Source organism: Diabrotica virgifera, chromosome 8 (genome assembly GCF_917563875.1).
Source record: "Diabrotica virgifera virgifera chromosome 8, PGI_DIABVI_V3a".
NCBI lineage: Eukaryota > Metazoa > Arthropoda > Insecta > Coleoptera > Chrysomelidae > Diabrotica > Diabrotica virgifera.
Window position 1 is genome coordinate 184462874 of NC_065450.1, and position 20594 is coordinate 184483467.

The 20594-nt window shown below is 34.8% G+C and overlaps 1 protein-coding gene across 1 annotated transcript in view; it reads right to left on the reverse strand.

Moving 5' to 3' along the window:
• LOC114332608 (cadherin-99C) overlaps positions 1-20594 on the reverse strand; it is a 431877-nt gene that overhangs the window by 63884 nt on the left and 347399 nt on the right. Inside the window, exon 20 of the mRNA XM_050657985.1 lies at positions 19422-19851. Within this exon, the coding sequence (XP_050513942.1) occupies positions 19422-19851 (430 nt within the window). The remainder of the gene's footprint in view (positions 1-19421; positions 19852-20594) is intronic.

Here is a 20594-nt window from a genome sequence, read left to right on the forward strand (position 1 = left end):
AATTTTGGACCGATTTAGAGGGGGAAATATCCTCATTTTCCCTTCCGTAGATCTGCCACTTGTTGGTTTGACATACTTTCTAAAATGCTTATATCCGGCAGAGTGATCTACATAATAGGGTGGTTCGAAAAAAACTTTTTTTCTTATTTCAGATAGCTATAGTGCGCAAAAGTTGCCATTGGTATAGACTTGAAAAAAGCACTAATTATTATTTTTTTATTAATTTGTCTTCCGGTGGCGCAATGCCATCAAAGTTAGCAAAAATTGTGAAAAAAATTTAATTTTTCAAAAATTTTTTTAAACAGGCCAGATGGTTTTAATTGCGTTCCTATACCATGAATTAACTAGTAAAAGTATGTAAAATCAATATAAATGCACTTATTATACATTTGTTTCATATCTTCCGGTCGCGCAACGTAATACAAAATGAGTACAATTTTTGAGTTTTTGCAAAATTTCAAAGTTTGACTGTTTAGTACAATTTAATCATACGACTTTTAGAGATACTATAGTTTAATTCAATTACAATAATATATTTAAAATTCAAGCATCTAAGGTACATTGACGAATGCCAGCGAAGCTCGCGCAGTCACAAATAGAGATACATGTGGGAAGACCTCTACAATTGAGTATTTGTCTTCTCCATTACAACGAACTGCCATTCCGCCACCTTTTCCAACACTTATATGGAAATACAACAGGCACTATAAGATATCCGGACCGATTGGAAAGGCCCTACCTGATTGTGAAAGACTACCAGTTGTTGTTGATTTTAATCGTTGGCATCGCTGAGCGGTGCAATAATGTGGTTCTAATATAGCCGTCTCTGGAACTGTGTCCACACACTTTACTTGAAGCTACGGTCACTAGCTTAACGCATCTTTCAACTGCCTGTGTATGGCATGGCAAAGTATCTATACTCATAACAGGCTTGAAGTCATTGCTCACATACTGTTTTATCTCTTCATTAGTCAATGTTCTTAGCAGTAGAGGAGAGTCAGTGTACTGGTGTTCCACTTGATAATTTCGTAATACTATTTAGCTTCAAAGTTTAAGTTTGGTGGTTTAAAGATTCTGATAGAGTCACTTTCAGATATTGCTTGCTTTTCCTTCATGATACGCCTAAAGCCCAGCTCTCGGATATGGTTTCTCTCATCAGTTACCATAGCCAAAAGTAAATTTTCGGGATGGGCAAAGTAAGCATTCCGTTGTAAAATGGGATCAACAACTTGAATAAGCTCATCTGGTAAAGTAAGTACCATGAATATTCAATGATTTTGTAATCATGTCTAGGCTCATCTGTGAATTTGTGGTTTATTTTTGTGGCAAACCACATAGGCATATTATAACATTTGAGAATGAATGTGACAATCTCTCTCAGATTTTCAGAAGGGTTGGGCACACTGATGTAGAAACGCAAAACTCGGTTTGCAGTAGTAAGCGATCTTGAATGTGACGTTGGGATAGGATCACGTACCCACTACAAAGTCTTCTGAACAATGTCCTGACTTGATGACTTCTGATATCTCAAGCAAGTACAATTATTGGTGCTTGCTAAAAATACGTTTATCAACTTTTGGAATCTCACAATCAATAGGATTAAAATCAATAAGTGGTACTTGTCATGAGACTGAATAGCTCACAAATGTAAAGTCCTGTGATCATAGATCACTTGAAGTGATTGTTGACAGAGCGATGACACAGGACAAGGACATGAGGCCTCATGGCAGGGGTTAGGTCAAGTAACGATAATAGAGCAATGACATATAATTATAAAGTATGATTATTGAATAAAGTACTACAACAATTCATAAGATTTTAAACATTATTACATGGCGCAGTCTAGTGGAAAATAAACCAAAATCATGGAAGTGAGGTTACCAAATACATTGTCATTTGAAGGAAATGTGGCCGAAAATTTTAAAAGATTCAGACAAAGTTTTGAAATATATCTGATGGCCTCTGGAAAAAGTGGTAAAAGTGATGACGTTAAGGTAGCAATTTTACTCAATCTAATTGGAGAAGAAGGCATTGAAATCTATAACACTTTGGAATTAACGGAGGCCCAAAAAGGCAAGCTAGCAGATGTATTGGAAGCATTTGAGTCTTATGTCACGCCTAGAAAAAACGTGGTCTATGAAAGATATGTGTTTTACAACCGCATTCAAGAAGAAAGAGAGCCGTTTGACCACTTTTTAACAGATTTAAAAAACAAAGTAAAAAATTGTGAGTTTGGAGCAGAAGCATCTTCAATGGTAAGAGATAGAATAGTATTAGGCACTAATAGTAAGGATGCACAACAAAACATGTTAAAGACCATTAATTTAGATCTGGCTAAAGCTATTGAAATATGTAAAATGCATGAAATATCCCAAGCTCAAATAAAAGAAGTTCAGAACAGCTTGGAGAAGGTTAAAATTGAATCAATTGGGAGTAAAGCCAAGCAGGGGCAAAATTCAGTCCAAACATTCAGGAGTGCAAATTCTAGAGATGAATATAGCTGCAGAAACTGTGGGAGAGTCCATGGGCCAAGGAGGTGTCCAGCATATGGAAAAAAGTGCAGAAAGTGCGGTAAAAATAACCATTTCGATAAAGTGTGTTATCATAGCAGGTTAGTGAGAGAAGTACAAGTGGAAGAAAGTGAAAATAACGAGGTAGGTGATTTTATGATATCATCAATCACTGTTAATGAAATCAAGAATAAAAATAATAAAGACTGGATCGAAAATTTAAAAATTAGTAATGTTGATATACCTTTTAAAATAGATACAGGGGCACAGGTTAACATTTTGCCTAATGGTTTTGTTCAAAAAGTTTGCAAAATTAATGATTTAAAAGAAACTAAAGTCATACTTGAAACATATGGTGGTTTTAAGGTCGTTCCTATTGGTACAATAAAACTTGTCTGTAAATATAAAAATATTGATTATTTATTAGAATTTGTTGTAGTTAAAGATAGCCTTACACCAATTTTAGGGTTAAAATCATGCTTAGATTTAGATTTGATACGAAGAGTAGATAACATAGATTTAAACATAACAAAAAGTGCCTTTATTAAACAAAATAGTGATGTATTCATTGGATTAGGCAAATGTCCTCAAAAATGTAAACTAAAACTTAAAGATAATTGTGTTCCTGTAGCTAAACCACCACGAAGGGTCCCTTTAGCCATTAAAAAAAGATTAGAAAACACACTTTTAGATTTAGAAAAACGTGGCATCATATCTAAATGTGAGGGTCCTACTGAGTGGTTGAGCAATTTAGTTATCGTTGAAAAGCCTGATAAAACGTTAAGAATCTGTTTGGATCCTAAAGATTTAAACCAAGCGCTTGAAAAGGAATATTGCTTAATACCTACTATTGAAGAGATATGCAATAAGTTAAAAAACAAATGCTATTTTTCTGTTTTAGACTTTAAAGAGGGATTCTATCAAGTTCAGCTAGATGAGGAGTCCAGTAGAGTTTGTGCATTTGGAACTCCCTTTGGAATTTGGAAATTTGATAGACTTCCATTTGGACTAAATATTGCCCCCGAATTTTTTCAAAGAATTAACTTAGAGAATTTTGGTGATATTGAGGGCTGTCTTATATATTTTGATGATCTTTTGATATTTGCTGATAGTCTTAAAGAACATGATAGAATCCTTAATGAAGTATTGGAACGTGCTAGAAATATTGGGGTAAAATTTAATTCTAATAAGATACAATATAGAATGTCTGAAGTAAAATATTTGGGAAATACATTTGATAAAAATGGTATGAGACCTGACTTAGATAAAATAAAAGCTATTATTAATTTAAAAGAACCCAATAATAAAAAAGAGTTACAAAAAATATTGGGCATGATCAATTATCATCGCAGTTTTATACCAAACTTATCGGATGTATCAGCCCCATTAAGAGAATTGTTAAAAAAGAATACACTTTGGGTGTGGACTAAAAGTCACACAGACGCATTAAATTTAATAAAAAAGTTAATTTGCTCACCACCAGTTCTTGCAAATTTTGATGAAAATAAGTCAATAATAATTCAAACAGATTCAAGTCAAAATGGCGTGGGATGTGTATTACTGCAGAATCATAAACCGGTATCTTTTGCTTCTAGGTCTTTAACTGATTGTGAAACTAGATTTAGCCAGATTGAAAAGGAACTAAATGCAATCCTATTTTCTTGTACTAAATTTCATAATTATATTTATGGTAGAGAAGTTAAGGTATTCACAGATCATAAGCCATTGATTTCGATAATGAAGAAAGGCATAGCTGAAGTAGATTCTCCTAGACTACAACGTATGAAGGTAAAATTATTAAAATATGACTTAACTGTGGAATATATGCCAGGCAAGGAAATGCTAATAGCTGATTTGTTATCTCGTAATTTTGTGAAGGAAAAGGTAGAGGATGATGCTTTTGTAACAGAAATAGTGCATACAATAAATATAACAGATGAAAGGAGAGAGGAATTTATAGCTGAAACTAAACAGGATAAAAAACTTCAATTGATCAAAGATTTTTGTGAAAAAGGGTGGCCGTCATGCTCTTCGAGGGTACCTTATGTAGTAAAAGATTATTTTAGTATTAGGCATGACATCTACATATTGAATGATTTGATATTTTATATGGACAGAGTTATAGTTCCGGATTCTTTAAGGCCTAGGATGTTAAAGTTTCTTCATGAAACACACTTTGGAGTTACAAAGACACAGCAAAGAGCAAGGCAAGTGTTGTTCTGGCCAAATATGAATAAGGACATAGTGGATTTGGTTAGAAATTGTGTTGATTGTGAGAAATATCACAGAAGTAATGTTAAAGAGCCATTAATACTAAGAGAAATTCCAGAACTTCCATTTCAAATGCTAGCGGCTGATATTTGTGAGTTCGGAGGAGCATCTTATTTAATTGTAATGGATTATCTCACAAAGTGGATTGAAATTGTTCTGTTGCCGTCCAAAACATCCCAGTCAATAATAAAATCATTTAAGACCATGTTTGCCACTCATGGGATTCCTTTGGAAATTGTATCTGACAATATGCCTTTTGGCTCTAAGGAATGTAGAGAATTCTCTAGAGAATGGAATTTTAAATTTGTGACATCTAGCCCTAGATATCCTAGATCAAATGGGCAGGCGGAACGAGCTGTTCAGATAGCTAAAAATATTCTCAGAAAGTGTGGTGATCTTCAGTTAGCTTTATTAGAATATAGGAACACACCACTGTTAGGATCAGACAAGTCCCCAGCACAACTCTTGAATAGTCGTAGACTTAGAAGCAAACTTCCAGTCTTACATGAAAAATATTTACCAGAACAAGTAGACCTAACAAGTGAAAAGAATAAATTGGATGACAAAAGAAAATTGTACAAGCACTACTATGATAGAAATACAGCTGCAAGAGAAGAATTAAGTGAAGGCGATAACGTTGTTATAAGGGAAGATGGGCAATGGAAACCTGCTGTGGTCAGGCAATGTTTACAAGAGCCAAGATCATATGTTATTGAGAAAGAAAATGGAACATTGGTAAGAAGAAATAAATATCACTTGAGACCATCTAGTAATACGCCTAAACATCACATTAAATTAGAAGATGATCTTGATGATAATCAGAGTAACAAACCTTCAACATCAATGGCCTGTGAGAGTGAAGTACCGAATCAGTTTCCTACCAGAGGTAAAAGAGTAATTAAACCCCCAACTCGATATAATGATTTCGAGATGTACTAGTTTTGTAATCACTTAATATTATTGTTAGTCGTAGGTAGTATTAGTATTTTATAATATTTTATTCTGAGTTTATTGTTGTAAGTTCTCTGCTTTATAGGAAGGGAAAGATGTCATGAGACTGAATAGCTCACAAATGTAAAGTCCTGTGATCATAGATCACTTGAAGTGATTGTTGACAGAGCGATGACACAGGACAAGGACATGAGGCCTCATGGCAGGGGTTAGGTCAAGTAACGATAATAGAGCAATGACATATAATTATAAAGTATGATTATTGAATAAAGTACTACAACAATTCATAAGATTTTAAACATTATTACAGTACTCTTTCACAATCAGGTAGGGCCTTTCCAATTGGTCCGGAATATCCTATTGGGCCTGTTGTATTTTCATCTAAGTGTTGGAAAAGGTGGTGGAATGGCAGTCCGTTGTAATGGAGAAGAGAAATACTCCATTGTAGAGGTATTCCGACATGTATCTTTATTTGTGGCAGCGCGCGCTTCGCTGGCATTCGTCACTTGTGCCTCGTCTCTCGGTAGTCTGCTGTTTTTGACGAAGCTGCGCGACCGAATTCCACTTGAATATCAAAATTTATCTTATATGCTTGGATTTTAAATATATTATTGTAATTAAATTAAACTATACCATCTCTAAAAGTCGTTTGAAAATCGTACCAAACAGTCCAACTTTGAAATTTTGCAAAAACTACTAATTTTCCTCATTTTGTATTATGTTGCGCGACCGGAAGATATGAAACAAATGTATAATAAGTGCATTTATATTGATTTTACATACTTTTAGTAGTTAATTCATGGTATAGGAACGCAATTAAAACCATCTGGCCTGTTAAAAAAAATACATGAAAAATTAAGGTTTTTCACAATTTTTGCTAACTTCGATGGCATTGCGCGACCGGAAGACAAATTAATAAAAAAATAATAATTAGTGCTTTTTTCAAGTCTATACCAATGGCAACTTTTGCGCACTATAGCGATCTGAAATAAAAAAAAGATTTTTTCGAACCACCCTACTACATAAAAATTAATGAAGAATTATCTCTCCGCCTTTCCAGTATAGGTCTACCACAAGGTAAATTTAGAAAATGTTATACTAACCAATATAATAAAACTTTAATTTGCAGATGATGCTCTGCTTTCCTCGGCACACAGATCAATTAGAATATAGTTACATATAACATATAATCGACTAACTAGTTTTTTCCCCGGAAAAGTCCACCAAGGAAGGACCCTCAATTTGTGGCCAGTTCAAAATTTACAATGAAAGTTGTGTTAAGATATTAGGGAACATCTGTACAATAAAGAGAAATAAATCCCCAGGCATTGATTCAATACCATGTGAAATACTACAGTTACTAGGTGACAAAGGATTACGTAGATATCGTCCATTCTATCTGTGTCGCTGTTTGGAATTCAGGAAAATGGCCATCTGATTGGTGTATCTCAATTTATATCCCGCTTCACAAAAAAGGAACTACTACCAGATGTGAAAACTACCGCACACTGTCACTAATAACACATGCTAGTAAAATCTTGTTACACATCATCAAAAACAGATTAAAAACCTATCTACATTACCAAATACCTCAGGAACAAGCGGGGTTTGTAAAGGGTAAAGGTACAAGGGAACAAATCCTGAACCTGAGACAACTCATTGAAAAGTCTAAAGAATTTCAAGTACTTATGATTATATGCTTCGTTGACTACCAAAAGGCATTTTATTGTGTAAGCTGGATAAATCTGTGGTAAATTTTAATAGAAATGGGCGCACCAATGCACCTGTTGACACTTATTAAAAATCTGTACCAGTCCAACATAGCGACAGTACGACTAGATCATAAGTTCTCAAACCAATTCAAGACCGAGAGAGGTGTTACACAAGGATGCGTGTTGTCACCTGACTTATTTAACATTTATGGTTAACATGTCATGAGGATGGTTTTAGAAGGATGGGCCGGTGGAGTAACAGTAGCTGGTAGGAAAATCTCCAATTTAAGATTTGCTGATGACACTACACGTATAGCAGCAAATGAGCAAGAAATGTTTGATCTCCTGCGAAGAGTTGAGTACGAAAGCAATAAAGTTGGTCTAAAAATCAATAAAGCTAAGACAAAAATAATGGTGGTCGACAGATTCGACACTATTCAACTGACTAACATGTTACAAGAATACCAGATAGTAAACTCCTTTGTCTATCTCGGGTCTAGTATAACTAAAGATGGTAACTGTGAAGCAGAAGTTCGGACACGTATTGGTATGGCAAAAAATGCGATGAGTCGCCTAACTAAAGTTTGGAAAGACAGATCTATCTCTCAAAATATCAAGATGAGACTGGTGAATGCCCTTGTATTCTCAATATTTCTATACGGAGCAGAGACTTGGACTCTTCGCGCATGCGAGCGCCAAAAAATTGATGCCTTTGAGATGTGGTGCTGGAGAAGAATGCTACGCATACCTTGGACAGCTCATAGGACAAACATTTTCATTCTAAACCAACTCAAGATTAAAAAAAGGCTGTCCGCAATATGTCTGCAACGAATACTGCAATTCTTTGGTCACGTGGTTCGCAGAGGTGACGACAGTTTGGAAAGATTAATTGTTTCTGGAAACGTTCCGGGGAGAAGATCAAGAGGACGATCACCAACTAGATGGTCCGACCAAATAAAGAATTCAGCTGGAAACTCATTCTGCGAAGCTCTTAGAGCAGCTGAAGATAGAGACCAATGGAGAAACATTGTTAGGAATATTGGAAGGAATCACGATCCTCAGTAATGGGGAAACGACAAGAGAGAAGAGTACAATAAAGACTTTCGAAAGGCCAAAAGCATTCATGGAGAGAGTTTCGTGAAGAAATCCCTCTAATCCCTGGCAAAGGATAGTAATCATCGTCAACAGCTATTCTATCCATCGTCGGATGTAAGCCTCCCTTAGGTGTGTCCATTCATATCTGTTTGCTGTTTTTGGCATCCATTCGTGACCAGCCATTCACTTGATGCCATCAGTACATCTTGTTTGAGGTCTGCCTCTACTTCTTTTGCTTGCCCTTGGTCGCCATTCGTGAATTCGCTTCATTCAATGGTTGTCTTCCATTCTTCCGATGTGTCCAACGCAGTTCCATTTTAACATGGCAATCTTCTGGATCACTCCTGTTACTTTTGATCAGGGCCGTTTTTGAGGCAGTGGGGGCCCCTGGGCAGAATTGGTGTGGGCCCTACCTCCTACCATTAAAAAAAATTGTTGTTATAACTATGGTATACAGCCAACTACATGGTTTTCCCTTTTAGAAATTAAAAAAAATCAAAAATTAATAACAATTTTCAATTTCGTTGCAAAACGAACACACAGCCGAACCATATTCTAGTCCAATCAGAGAGTGCTGCAAGCACCCCTACCGGTTTAGAAACTTATTAGTCTCTCATCATGAGGCACATATGCTACTTTCTCTGATCCAACCAAAACAAACCCCAGCGTGTAGTCCCGGATTGCAACGAACGAAATGGCATAGATGCCCTAGCGCCAACTGCTAGCAAAAAGACTAAGTTTTCACTCTAATGGCATATAAAACAACATAATGCTATTCTACATCCCACCAGAATGAAAACAATGGGAACCTTCTCTGGTTACACCTCCGAGGCTTCTACAATTTGCAAGCCATACGGATGCTGAAACTAAGGAAGATGAGGAAATTCTACAATTTACAATTCACGTCCCATCTGCTCAGCGCGGTAAAGTTCCAACGAGAATGGTTCCCTTCAGAAAAACACTCTAATAAAAATTCACCCCAATTTAATTCTACATAGAGGCATGTTTTTCCCGATTTGCTCCAACGAAAATTTTCCTCGGAAAATGTGGGTTTTCCCAACAAAATCTCGAATTTTCAAAAAAAGAATGTGTGTGTACTTTGTACGCACGTAAGAAGTTATACTTCTATTATAATATAATTTCAACGAAATAAATATACCTACTTAACAGTTACAATACAAAAAATTAACAATAATTACCAAAAATGAACCAAAACTTAACAATGCCAAATATTAAAAAAAAAAATGAATCGTCCGGGATTTGAACCCGCAATCTCGCGATTTTTTGATCTCTGGTCCAATGCTCTACCAACAAGGCTATCAAGCCGCATGCTAGTTACCTTTCAGATATACATAATTATACATCACGGTGACAAGTGAAATATAAAAATAGATGTTTTATTATTTTACGCCCAAGGAAGACAAATCCAAAGACACAAAATTATAATAAAAAACCTTTTAAACCACCTTTTTCAAATTGCGCAAGTTGTATTATTAATATTAATGTTAATAAATGAAATATAAATATTTTGACGTTTCACAATTTGACAATTCACTTTTAACTGCAGTGCCTTAAAATTTTTAAAGCAGTAGTGCCTTAAAGTAGCATTTTTAACGCTCCTATGGAGTCCTAAAAATTGCATTTTTAACACGTTTGTAGAAAAATATATTTAAAAACACTAATATATTCTTTCCACACCTTTTCTGGACTGATACATACATAAATTAAAACATTTTGAAGTATAACTTCAAAAATATAATATGAAAACTATTTAAAAAGGCAGTATAACTATTAACTAACCTTTGTTGTTTCTCTTCCCACAAATTTTAAAACGCAACAACCATACATAACCAAACCGTCAACCGTCCAAACCACAGCTGCGCTACAGCTGCCATATTGGATAATTTTTGACATGTAATTTGAACATCCAATCAGAACAAAGTTATAATGCGCATGCGCCGGGATCGTAGGTTTTAACATATAAAAATTCACCCTCATATCGCGCGTAAAGAAGTATAACTTCAATAATTTTTTGGGCAAGTAATTATTTATCAATAATTAAATAACTTGGTGAAATAAAAGCTTTCTTGTTATAGATTATAACTGCAGAAGCCGGTGAAAATTAAACGAATATTTTAGCAACAATTTAATTGTTCATTAACAATTTACAGTCGCAATTACAACCAAAATAATCATGAGACATTGATCAAACTTAGAAAGATTATAAAGATGTGATGCCTATTTAATATTTTGTCGACAAAATATAAATTTTTCATTTTTTTGCATAATCTTTAAATGTTAAAAAAATAGTTATAAACGAATTAACATTTCTCAGAAATTGTTTATTATATTCTAATTTTAAAAAATACTTAATATGCGTATTTCAAAGGTCTTGAAAATGAATGCCTTAAAAAATGTTTCCAACCATTTGCAAAAAAGTTATGAAACAGCAAAGTAAATATACGATTGCTCCGTTGTTTATAATTTGTTTTAATTGTTTCAAAGCTTAAAAGTGAGTCTGTGGTACAATCTAATTACTCACAAAGAATATCAAATATTAGTTCAATGGTTATATTTTAATCAAACATTAAAAATACTTTTTTTTGTAATTTTTAGCGCGAAAGTAGGCTTGATACAGAGCCGGAGCTAAAATGTTTACTCGAAGCGACTGACACGCAGCATACATAATACTATAATTTTATTTATTAAGGTGAAACAGTAGCGATCAACAGGTAGCGAAAACGCGTTCCAAGATTGCGGCTGTAATTTTGAATATTTTTTCGAGATATTTGGCACACGTATTCGTAATATAATAAAGAATGGCGGTACAGAGCCCAATTTGAAAAATATATTAATATGTGGAAATTACTCTGTAATTAAGTACAACATTAAAAAACGAGCCTGTACCGCCATTAAGAAGAACAAAAAAATACACTTTCTTTAAATAAACTTTTTTATCCGATGCCTAGATTTTGTGTCATTTTGGAACTACTAATGAAATAAAAAATTTTAGTTTCCAAACTTTACATGTTGCCAGATAACCAGTAACTCAGGGAACTGGAATACCCAGTAAATCTTATAATTTTCCGAGTTTGTGCCCCTATATCTTGAAAATCCTCCATACAATCAAGTTGTGCCCATGAGGACTTTTCATCACAATGCTTCAAAGAGTATTTTCCCAAAGTATGAACTAAATCCACTGGGACCTAATTTCCATAAGGTACTTATGGTACCTTAATACCCCTGTGGGGTGGGGTACTTTGTAAATTTGTAGACAAAATTTAAGAGAGCTTGTACATTGTACACCTCGACACCTACGGGTATAAGAGGTTTTCGGAGGTCCGTGAACTTAGCCCGAAAAAGTCGGGAAAAAAAATGCGATTGATGCCATTCGTTTGTCCATTGATTGTCCACGTTTGTCCACCATTTTATTTCGTTAGTCCACCCATCAATTCTTTTTTATAAACAAAAATTTTTTTTCGGGCTAACTTCACAAATCCACAAATTTTCGAAAATTTAAAAAAACTCTTGCTATATTGTTTGTCCATCGTTTGTCCATGTTTGTCCACCGCATAATTTTTTTTGTCCACCCTCTGAAACAACCCCCTGTTAATTGTAATTATTTTTTTATTTCTTAATTCGGGCTAACTTCACGTTCTCTTATATGGGCATTTAAACGTTAATTCGGGTGCAGAATCACAACTAAGCGTTTGTCCACCCCTTTGCAGCATTTGTCCAACCCCTTAAAGTGCGAAACAACCCCCCTGTTAATTGTAATTATTTTTTTATTTCTTAATTCGGGCTAACTTCACGTCCGTTTAAACGTGTATTTTAAAGTTAAATCGGGTGAAGAATCACAACTACCCGTTTGTCCACCCCTTCGCAGCGTTTGTCCTGCCCCTTAAAGTGCGAAACAACCCCCTCGTTAATTGTAATTATTTTTTTAATTCTTAATTCGGGCTAACTTCAAGTTCTCTTAAATAGGTATTTAAACGTTAATTCGGGTGCAGAATCACAACTACCCGTTTGTCCACTCCTTCGCAGCGTTTGTCCAACCCCTTAAAGTGCGAAACAACCCCCTCGTCAATTGTAATTATTTTTTTATTTCTTTATTCGGGCTAATTTCACGTTCTCTTAAATGGGCATTTAAACGTTAATTCGGGTGCAGAATCACAACTACCCTTTTGTCCACCCCTTCGCAGCGTTTGTCCAACCCCTTAAAGTGCGAAACAACCCCCCTGTTAATTGTAATTATTTTTTTATTTCTTAATTCGGGCTAGCTTCAGGTTCCCTTAAATGGGCATTTCAGCGTTAATTCGGGTGCAGAATCACAACTACTCGTTTGTCCACCCCTTCGCAGCGTTTGTCCAACCCCTTAAAGTGCGAAACAACCCCTCTGTTAATTGTAATTATTTTTTATTTCTTAATTCGGGCTAACTTCACGTCCGTTTAAACGCGTATTTTAAAGTTTTTTCGGGTGCAGAATCACACCTACCCGTTTGTCCACCCCTTCGCAGCCTTTGTCCAACCCCTTAAAGTGCGAAACAACCCCCTCGTTAATTGTAATTATGTTTTTATTTCTTTATTCGGGCTAACTTCACGTTCTCTTAAATGGGCAATTAAACGTTAATTCGGGTGCAGAATCACAACTACCCGTTTGTCCACACCTTCGCAGCGTTTGTCCAACCCCTTAAAGTGCGAAACAACCCCCTCGTTAATTGTAATTATTTCTTTATTCGGGCTAACTTCACTGTTCTCTTAAATGGACATTTAAACGTTAATTCGGGTACAGAATCACAACTACCCGTTTGTCCACCCCTTCGCAGCGTTTGTCCAACCCCTTAAAGTGCGAAACAACCCCACTGTTCATTGCAATTATTTTTTTATTTCTTATTTCGGGCTAACTTCACGTTCTCTTAAATGGGCATTTAAACGTTAATTCGGGTGCAGAATCACAACTACCCGTTTGTCCACCCCTTCGCAGCGTTAGTCCAACCCCTTAAAGTGCAAAACAACCCCCCTGTTAATTGTAATTATTTTTTTATTTCTTAATTCGGGCTAGCTTCACGTTCCCTTAAATGTGCATTTAAACGTTAATTCGGGTGCAGAATCACAACTACCCTTTTGTCCACCCCTTCGCAGCGTTTGTCCAACCCCTTAAAGTGCGAAACAACCCCCCTGTTAATTGTAATTATTTTTTTATTTCTTAATTCGGGCTAGCTTCAGGTTCCCTTAAATGGGCATTTCAGCGTTAATTCGGGTGCAGAATCACAACTACTCGTTTGTCCACCCCTTCGCAGCGTTTGTCCAACCCCTTAAAGTGCGAAACAACCCCTCTGTTAATTGTAATTATTTTTTATTTCTTAATTCGGGCTAACTTCACGTCCGTTTAAACGCGTATTTTAAAGTTTTTTCGGGTGCAGAATCACACCTACCCGTTTGTCCACCCCTTCGCAGCCTTTGTCCAACCCCTTAAAGTGCGAAACAACCCCCTCGTTAATTGTAATTATGTTTTTATTTCTTTATTCGGGCTAACTTCACGTTCTCTTAAATGGGTATTTAAACGTTAATTTGGGTGCAGAATTACAACTACCCGTTTGTCCACACCTTCGCAGCGTTAGTCCAACCCCTTAAAGTGCAAAACAACCCCCCTGTTAATTGTAATTATTTTTTTATTTCTTAATTCGGGCTAGCTTCACGTTCCCTTAAATGGGCAATTAAACGTTAATTCGGGTGCAGAATCACAACTACCCGTTTGTCCACACCTTCGCAGCGTTTGTCCAACCCCTTAAAGTGCGAAACCTCCCCCTCGTTAATTGTAATTATTTTTTTATTTCTTTATTCGGGCTAACTTCACGTTCTCTTAAATGGACATTTAAACGTTAATTCGGGTACAGAATCACAACTACCCGTTTGTCCACCCCTTCGCAGCGTTTGTCCAACCCCTTAAAGTGCGAAACAACCCCACTGTTAATTGCAATTACTTTTTTATTTCTTATTTCGGGCTAACTTCACGTTCTCTTAAATGGGCATTTAAACGTTAATTCGGGTGCAGAATCACAACTACCCGTTTGTCCACCCCTTCGCAGCGTTAGTCCAACCCCTTAAAGTGCAAAACAACCCCCCTGTTAATTGTAATTATTTTTTTATTTCTTAATTCGGGCTAGCTTCACGTTCCCTTAAATGTGCATTTAAACGTTAATTCGGGTGCAGAATCACAACTACCCGTTTGTTCATACCTTCGCAGCGTTTGTCCAACCCCTTAAAGTGCGAAACAACCCCCTCGTTAATTGTAATTATTTTTTTATTTCTTTATTCGGGCTAACTTCACGTTCTCTTAAATGGGCATTTAAACGTTAATTCGGGTACAGAATCACAACTACCCGTTTGTCCACCCCTTCGCAGCGTTTGTCCAACCCCTTAAAGTGCGAAACAACCCCACTGTTAATTGCAATTATTTTTTTATTTCTTATTTCGGGCTAGCTTCACGTTCCCTTAAATGGGCATTTAAAAGCTAGCACAAATTAAGAAATAAAAAAATAATTACAATTTACAGGGGGGTTGTTTCGCACTTTAAGGGGTTGGACAAACGCTGCGAAGGGGTGGACAAACGGGTAGTTGTGATTCTGCACCCGAATTAACGTTTAAATGCCCATTTAAGAGAACGTGAAGCTAGCCCGAATTAAGAAATAAAAAAATAATTACAATTAACAGGGGGGTTGTTTCGCACTTTAATGGGTTGGACAAACGCTGCGAAGGGGTGGACAAACGGGTAGTTGTGATTCGGCATCCGAATTAACGTTTAAATGCCCATTTAAGGGAACGTGAAGCTAGCCCGAATAAAGAAACAAAAAAATAATTACAATTAACGAGGGGGTTGTTTCGCACTTTAAGGGGTTGGACAAACGCTGCAAAGGGGTGGACAAACGCTTAGTTGTGATTCTGCACCCGAATTAACGTTTAAATCCCCATTTAAGAGAACGTGAAGTTAGCCCGAATTAAGAAATAAAAAAATAATTACAATTAACAGGGGGTTGTTTCAGAGAGTGGACAAAAAAAATTATGTGGTGGACAAACATGGACAAACGATGGACCAACAATATAGCAAGAGTTTTTTTAAATTATAGAAAATTTGTGAATTTGTGAAGCTAGCCCGAAAAAAAATTTTTGTTAATAAAAAAAAATTGATGGGTGGACTAACGAAATAACATGGTGGACAAACATGGACAATCAATGGACAATCGAATGGCATCGATCACATTTTTTTTGCTGCGAAGGGGTGGACAAACGGGTAGTTGTGATTCTGCACACGAATTAACGTTTAAATGCCCATTTAAGAGAACGTGAAGTTAGCCCGAATAAAGAAATAAAAAAATAATTACAATTAACGAGGGGGTTGTTTCGCACTTTAAGGGGTTGGACAAACGCTGCGAAGGTGTGGACAAACGGGTAGTTTTGATTCTGCACCCGAATTAACGTTTAAATGCCCATTTAAGGGAACGTGAAACTAGCCCGAATTAAGAAATAAAAAAATAATTACAATTAACAGGGGGGTTGTTTCGCACTTTAAGGGGCTGGACAAACGCTGCGAAGGGGTGGACAAACGGGTAGTTGTGATTCTTCACCCGAATTAACTTTAAAATACACGTTTAAACGGACGTAAAGTTAGCCTGAATTAAGAAATAAAAAAATAATTACAATTAACAGGGGGGTTGCTTCGCACTTTAAGGGGTTGGACAAACGCTGCAAAGGGGTCGACAAACGCTTAGTTGTGATTCTGCACCCGAATTAACGTTTAAATGCCCATTTAAGAGAACGTGAAGTTAGCCCGAATAAAGAAATAAAAAAATAATTACAATTGACGAGGGGGTTGTTTCGCACTTTAAGGGTTGGACAAACGCTGCGAAGGAGTGGACAAACGGGTATTTGTGATTCTGCACCCGAATTAACGTTTAAATACCTATATAAGAGAACTTGAAGTTAGCCCGAATTAAGAATTAAAAAAATAATTACAATTAACGAGGGGGTTGTTTCGCACTTTAAGGGGCTGGACAAACGCTGCGAAGGGGTGGACAAACGGGTAGTTGTGATTCTTCACCCGATTTAACTTTAAAATACACGTTTAAACGGACGTGAAATTAGCCCGAATTAAGAAATAAAAAAATAATTACAATTAACAGGGGGGTTGTTTCGCACTTTAAGGGGTTGGACAAATGCTGCAAAGGGGTGGACAAACGCTTAGTTGTGATTCTGCACCCGAATTAAGGTTTAAATGCCCATTTAAGAGAACGTGAAGTTAGCCCGAATTAAGAAATAAAAAAATAATTACAATTAACAGGGGGTTGTTTCAGAGGGTGGACAAAAAAAATTATGTGGTGGACAAACATGGACAAACGCTGGACAAACAATATAGCAAAAGTTTTTTTAAATTTTCGAAAATTTGTGGATTTGTGAAGTTAGCCCGAAAAAAAATGTTTGTTTATAAAAAAGAATGGATGGGTGGACTAACGAAATAAAATGGTGGACAAACGTGGACAATCAATGGACAAACGAATGGCATCAATCGCATTTTTTTTCCCGACTTTTTCGGGCTAACTTCACGGAGCTGGTTTTCGGTTATGTACCTATGTACACCGAGAGAATAATTTCTTTTCTCCTAAAACACCGATTTCTTTGAGCAATATTTCTTAAAAGTTAACATATCCTATTAACTTAAACACACCGGTTCACATATAAAGAAACGAGTTTTTTAAACACAACTCAATAATTTCTTACAGATAATTTCTTCAATACTAAGAAATGCATTCATGGTTATATTTAATTTTCTTGTCCTAAAGTTTTTGTTTCTTAAATTGAAAACTACAAATAATTTGCAGTATAAGAAATATAGTGTTAAGTTAATCCATATTTATATTTGTGAACAAGAAATTTTCTTGCAATCAAATAAATATTTTAAACCACAAGAAATAATTCTTCAGAAATACCCTCTGTAGTAACTGTGGTTATAAAATAAAAACTTTGTCATTAATGCCGAAACATAGAGAAATAACAACAAGGCTTGTTGTTATTTCTCTATGTGCCGAAATTTTACTTGCAAAGAGATTTTCTTCCACAAAAGAATTGCGCAGATTAACTATTTATGATTTAGTCGTCAGTGTTTGTCAAGATGGCGTGATATGTTTATGTTCATATAGATGGATGTTGGATTTATTAGTATTCTTTAAAAATTAACGGATATTTTGAAGGTACGTACATATATAGGCATTAAATAAAAATAAATTGAGTAATTTCAGATGTAATAATAATGTTGTTGCGTATCCGAATGGTTAAAAAAGAAACATAATAGTATCTTTATATGCTTTTTAGGTATAATGATGGACGACTCTGAAATAAAGGAGCTTATTATTTTAACTGGGAAATATGCCACAATTTAAAGCTGGGACAGAATGATATAATATATGTATAGCTTCAGAACAATATTAAGAAAGGAGTTATTAACCAACTGCGGGGCCTTCCAGAAATGGTAGAACTTCATACATGTAAGTACCTTTTTAAAAATGTGTATACTTATGTAGGTATCAACTAAGTATAATAGGTTTCTTGAATGTATCGTCTTCTATAAAATATACAATACAACGCTATATCAAACATGGCGGTTGAAACGCTGAGGATGTTTTCTGTTAATTTATTTGAGATAAAGAAATCAGTTAGTCTAAAAGAAATATATGTTTATGGTTAAGAAATGTTATTGCCGAAAACCGTGAATTAGTTAATATGTATTAAATGACTTAGATGTAAACTAATAATACTTTCCCGTAATAAAATTTCTTAATGATTAGGTATGCTGTCTCTTTTAGATTATAAGAAAATTACATATTATTATGTCTCCTTCAATGTTTTACATTGGTTGTATTTTCCCTCTTGTTTTAGCTAAACAATGTTTATTGTGTGAGTTAATGTTATACAGATAAATAATTAATATCTAAAAGAAAAAGAAAAAAATAAACAAAGATGTGTAGGTTAAATAATGCCATGTTTGAACTAAATATGATTGATTAATTATTATTAGTATTAATAGTTCTTATGTGGGGCCGTGTATTTGTTTTTTTTTGTATTTCCTAAATTTGTCAAAATTAATATCTATAGATATCTTTATAAAAAAATTTTTATTAAAGTAAGTTTACTCTTTCTACATAACGATTTTGTTTTAGTGAATTGCTGATATACAAAGTGCTATTAACAAAAGAAGGAAAATTTGAGGAAGTTGGATTTGCCTCTCCATCCTTTTTTTGTTGTGTAGAAGCCAGTGGTTTTAAGAGTGGAGAAAATATTTGTATGTAATAATAACATTTTATATCTTGTTTTACTAATAAATAATGATTTTACCTTAACACAATGATTTATTTCGCCGTATGTACCTAATATCACTTTATTTTCAAGAAATATTAACTTAACTATAAATATACGTTTATCTCTGCGAAATATATTTCTTAACATTAAATAGATTAATTATTAATAGTAAAATAATAATATTCCTTACTAAGAAATATTATTGCTCAGAAAGAATAGTTTTGTAATGTGTAGGAAAATATATTCTTATGACTAATAAAATTAATTAACATCAAGTGTAATTTCTTTCTGATAAATGAGTTTGAAGTTTGCCAGAAAGTGATGGTTCAATTATGTTTAAGATATATTTCTTTGGCTATAGTAGAATTTATTTGAAATATTTTAGAAAATTATATCTTACATACAAAGATATATTTCTTAGGCAATATGCCAAGTCGATCTTTCTTAAATATTAATAAAGTTTTTTATGTCAAGAATTTTTTTCTCTCTGTGTATGTATGTATCTATTTTATCGATAATAATGGTTTTATACCTGATAGGTAAAGAAGAATCATCAAAATTCTCAAATGACTTCTTAGTTTGTACTATTCCAGTAGAAGAGTCGATACTAAACAGCTCATCACTAGAATTTCCCGACAGGGAGTACTTAATCTTGCCGAATTTTCCACTATCCTTGTCATCTGCCTTTATTTGCGTCACAGTAGATCCTATCGGAGACGTATACGGAATCGCAGCATAGAATTTTTCTAGTTCTGGATAAGGATAGATGAAAAATGGTTTGTTGTCGTTAACATCGATGACATTTACGGTGATCTGGGCAATGGCGAACTCTTTGTTGATGAAGCCCTTTAGGGACATTATTTCTACTTCAAAATGATAGCTCTCTTGAGTCTCGTAGTCAAGAGTGTCGTTGAGGTAGATGGCACAATTTCTATCTTCTGTCACGTTTATGAAGAACTTTCCTGAAATTAAAATGATTATTAATTTGATAACGGACGTAAAATATTTTATAGCAATACAATAAACAGAGAAAACAAACGGGTACATGTGTCGAAAGAGCAACCATTAGATAAATCAGATAAGATTTTGAATCACCATACGTAAGCATCTGGGTGGTATTGTATAGTAAGAAAATAAGAGATTATAATGCTATGACTTGGAAATGCTGAAATGCCGAAGAATAGAAACAGTGGCGGCGCCTGGTGTAAAATATTGGGGGTGCACACATAATATTATGATATAAAAAGACCTTGAGGCCTTATTTCCGTAGGTAAAATTTTTTGAGCGTCGTCAAATTGTAAAAATCAAACGACCTTATTAAAAATTATAATAAATAATGTATTTTATTGACTTAAAATTATAATTTAGTGTTTAAATGTTACAAGCAAGTTTTGTAACGAAAGTCAGTCGCTGTTTTTTTTTTAAATAAAATTATTCACAAACCAATTTGGAATTTCTTTTTCTTTTATCATCATTTATCATAATTTTTTTTATTAAAAACATTGCGAGTGCAGTTAGTCGATCCTGGCCCATAGCCATTCTAAGGAAAGTTTTGATACGTTTCAATGCAGAGAGACATCGTTCTGTTTCTGCGAAGTTGTCACTCGCATCGTAACAAGTGCCTAATTGAAGTATTCAAATTATTTCAGAAACATCATCTTGTAAATTATTTTTAATAAAAAATTTAAAAAAAGTGGATAGTTAA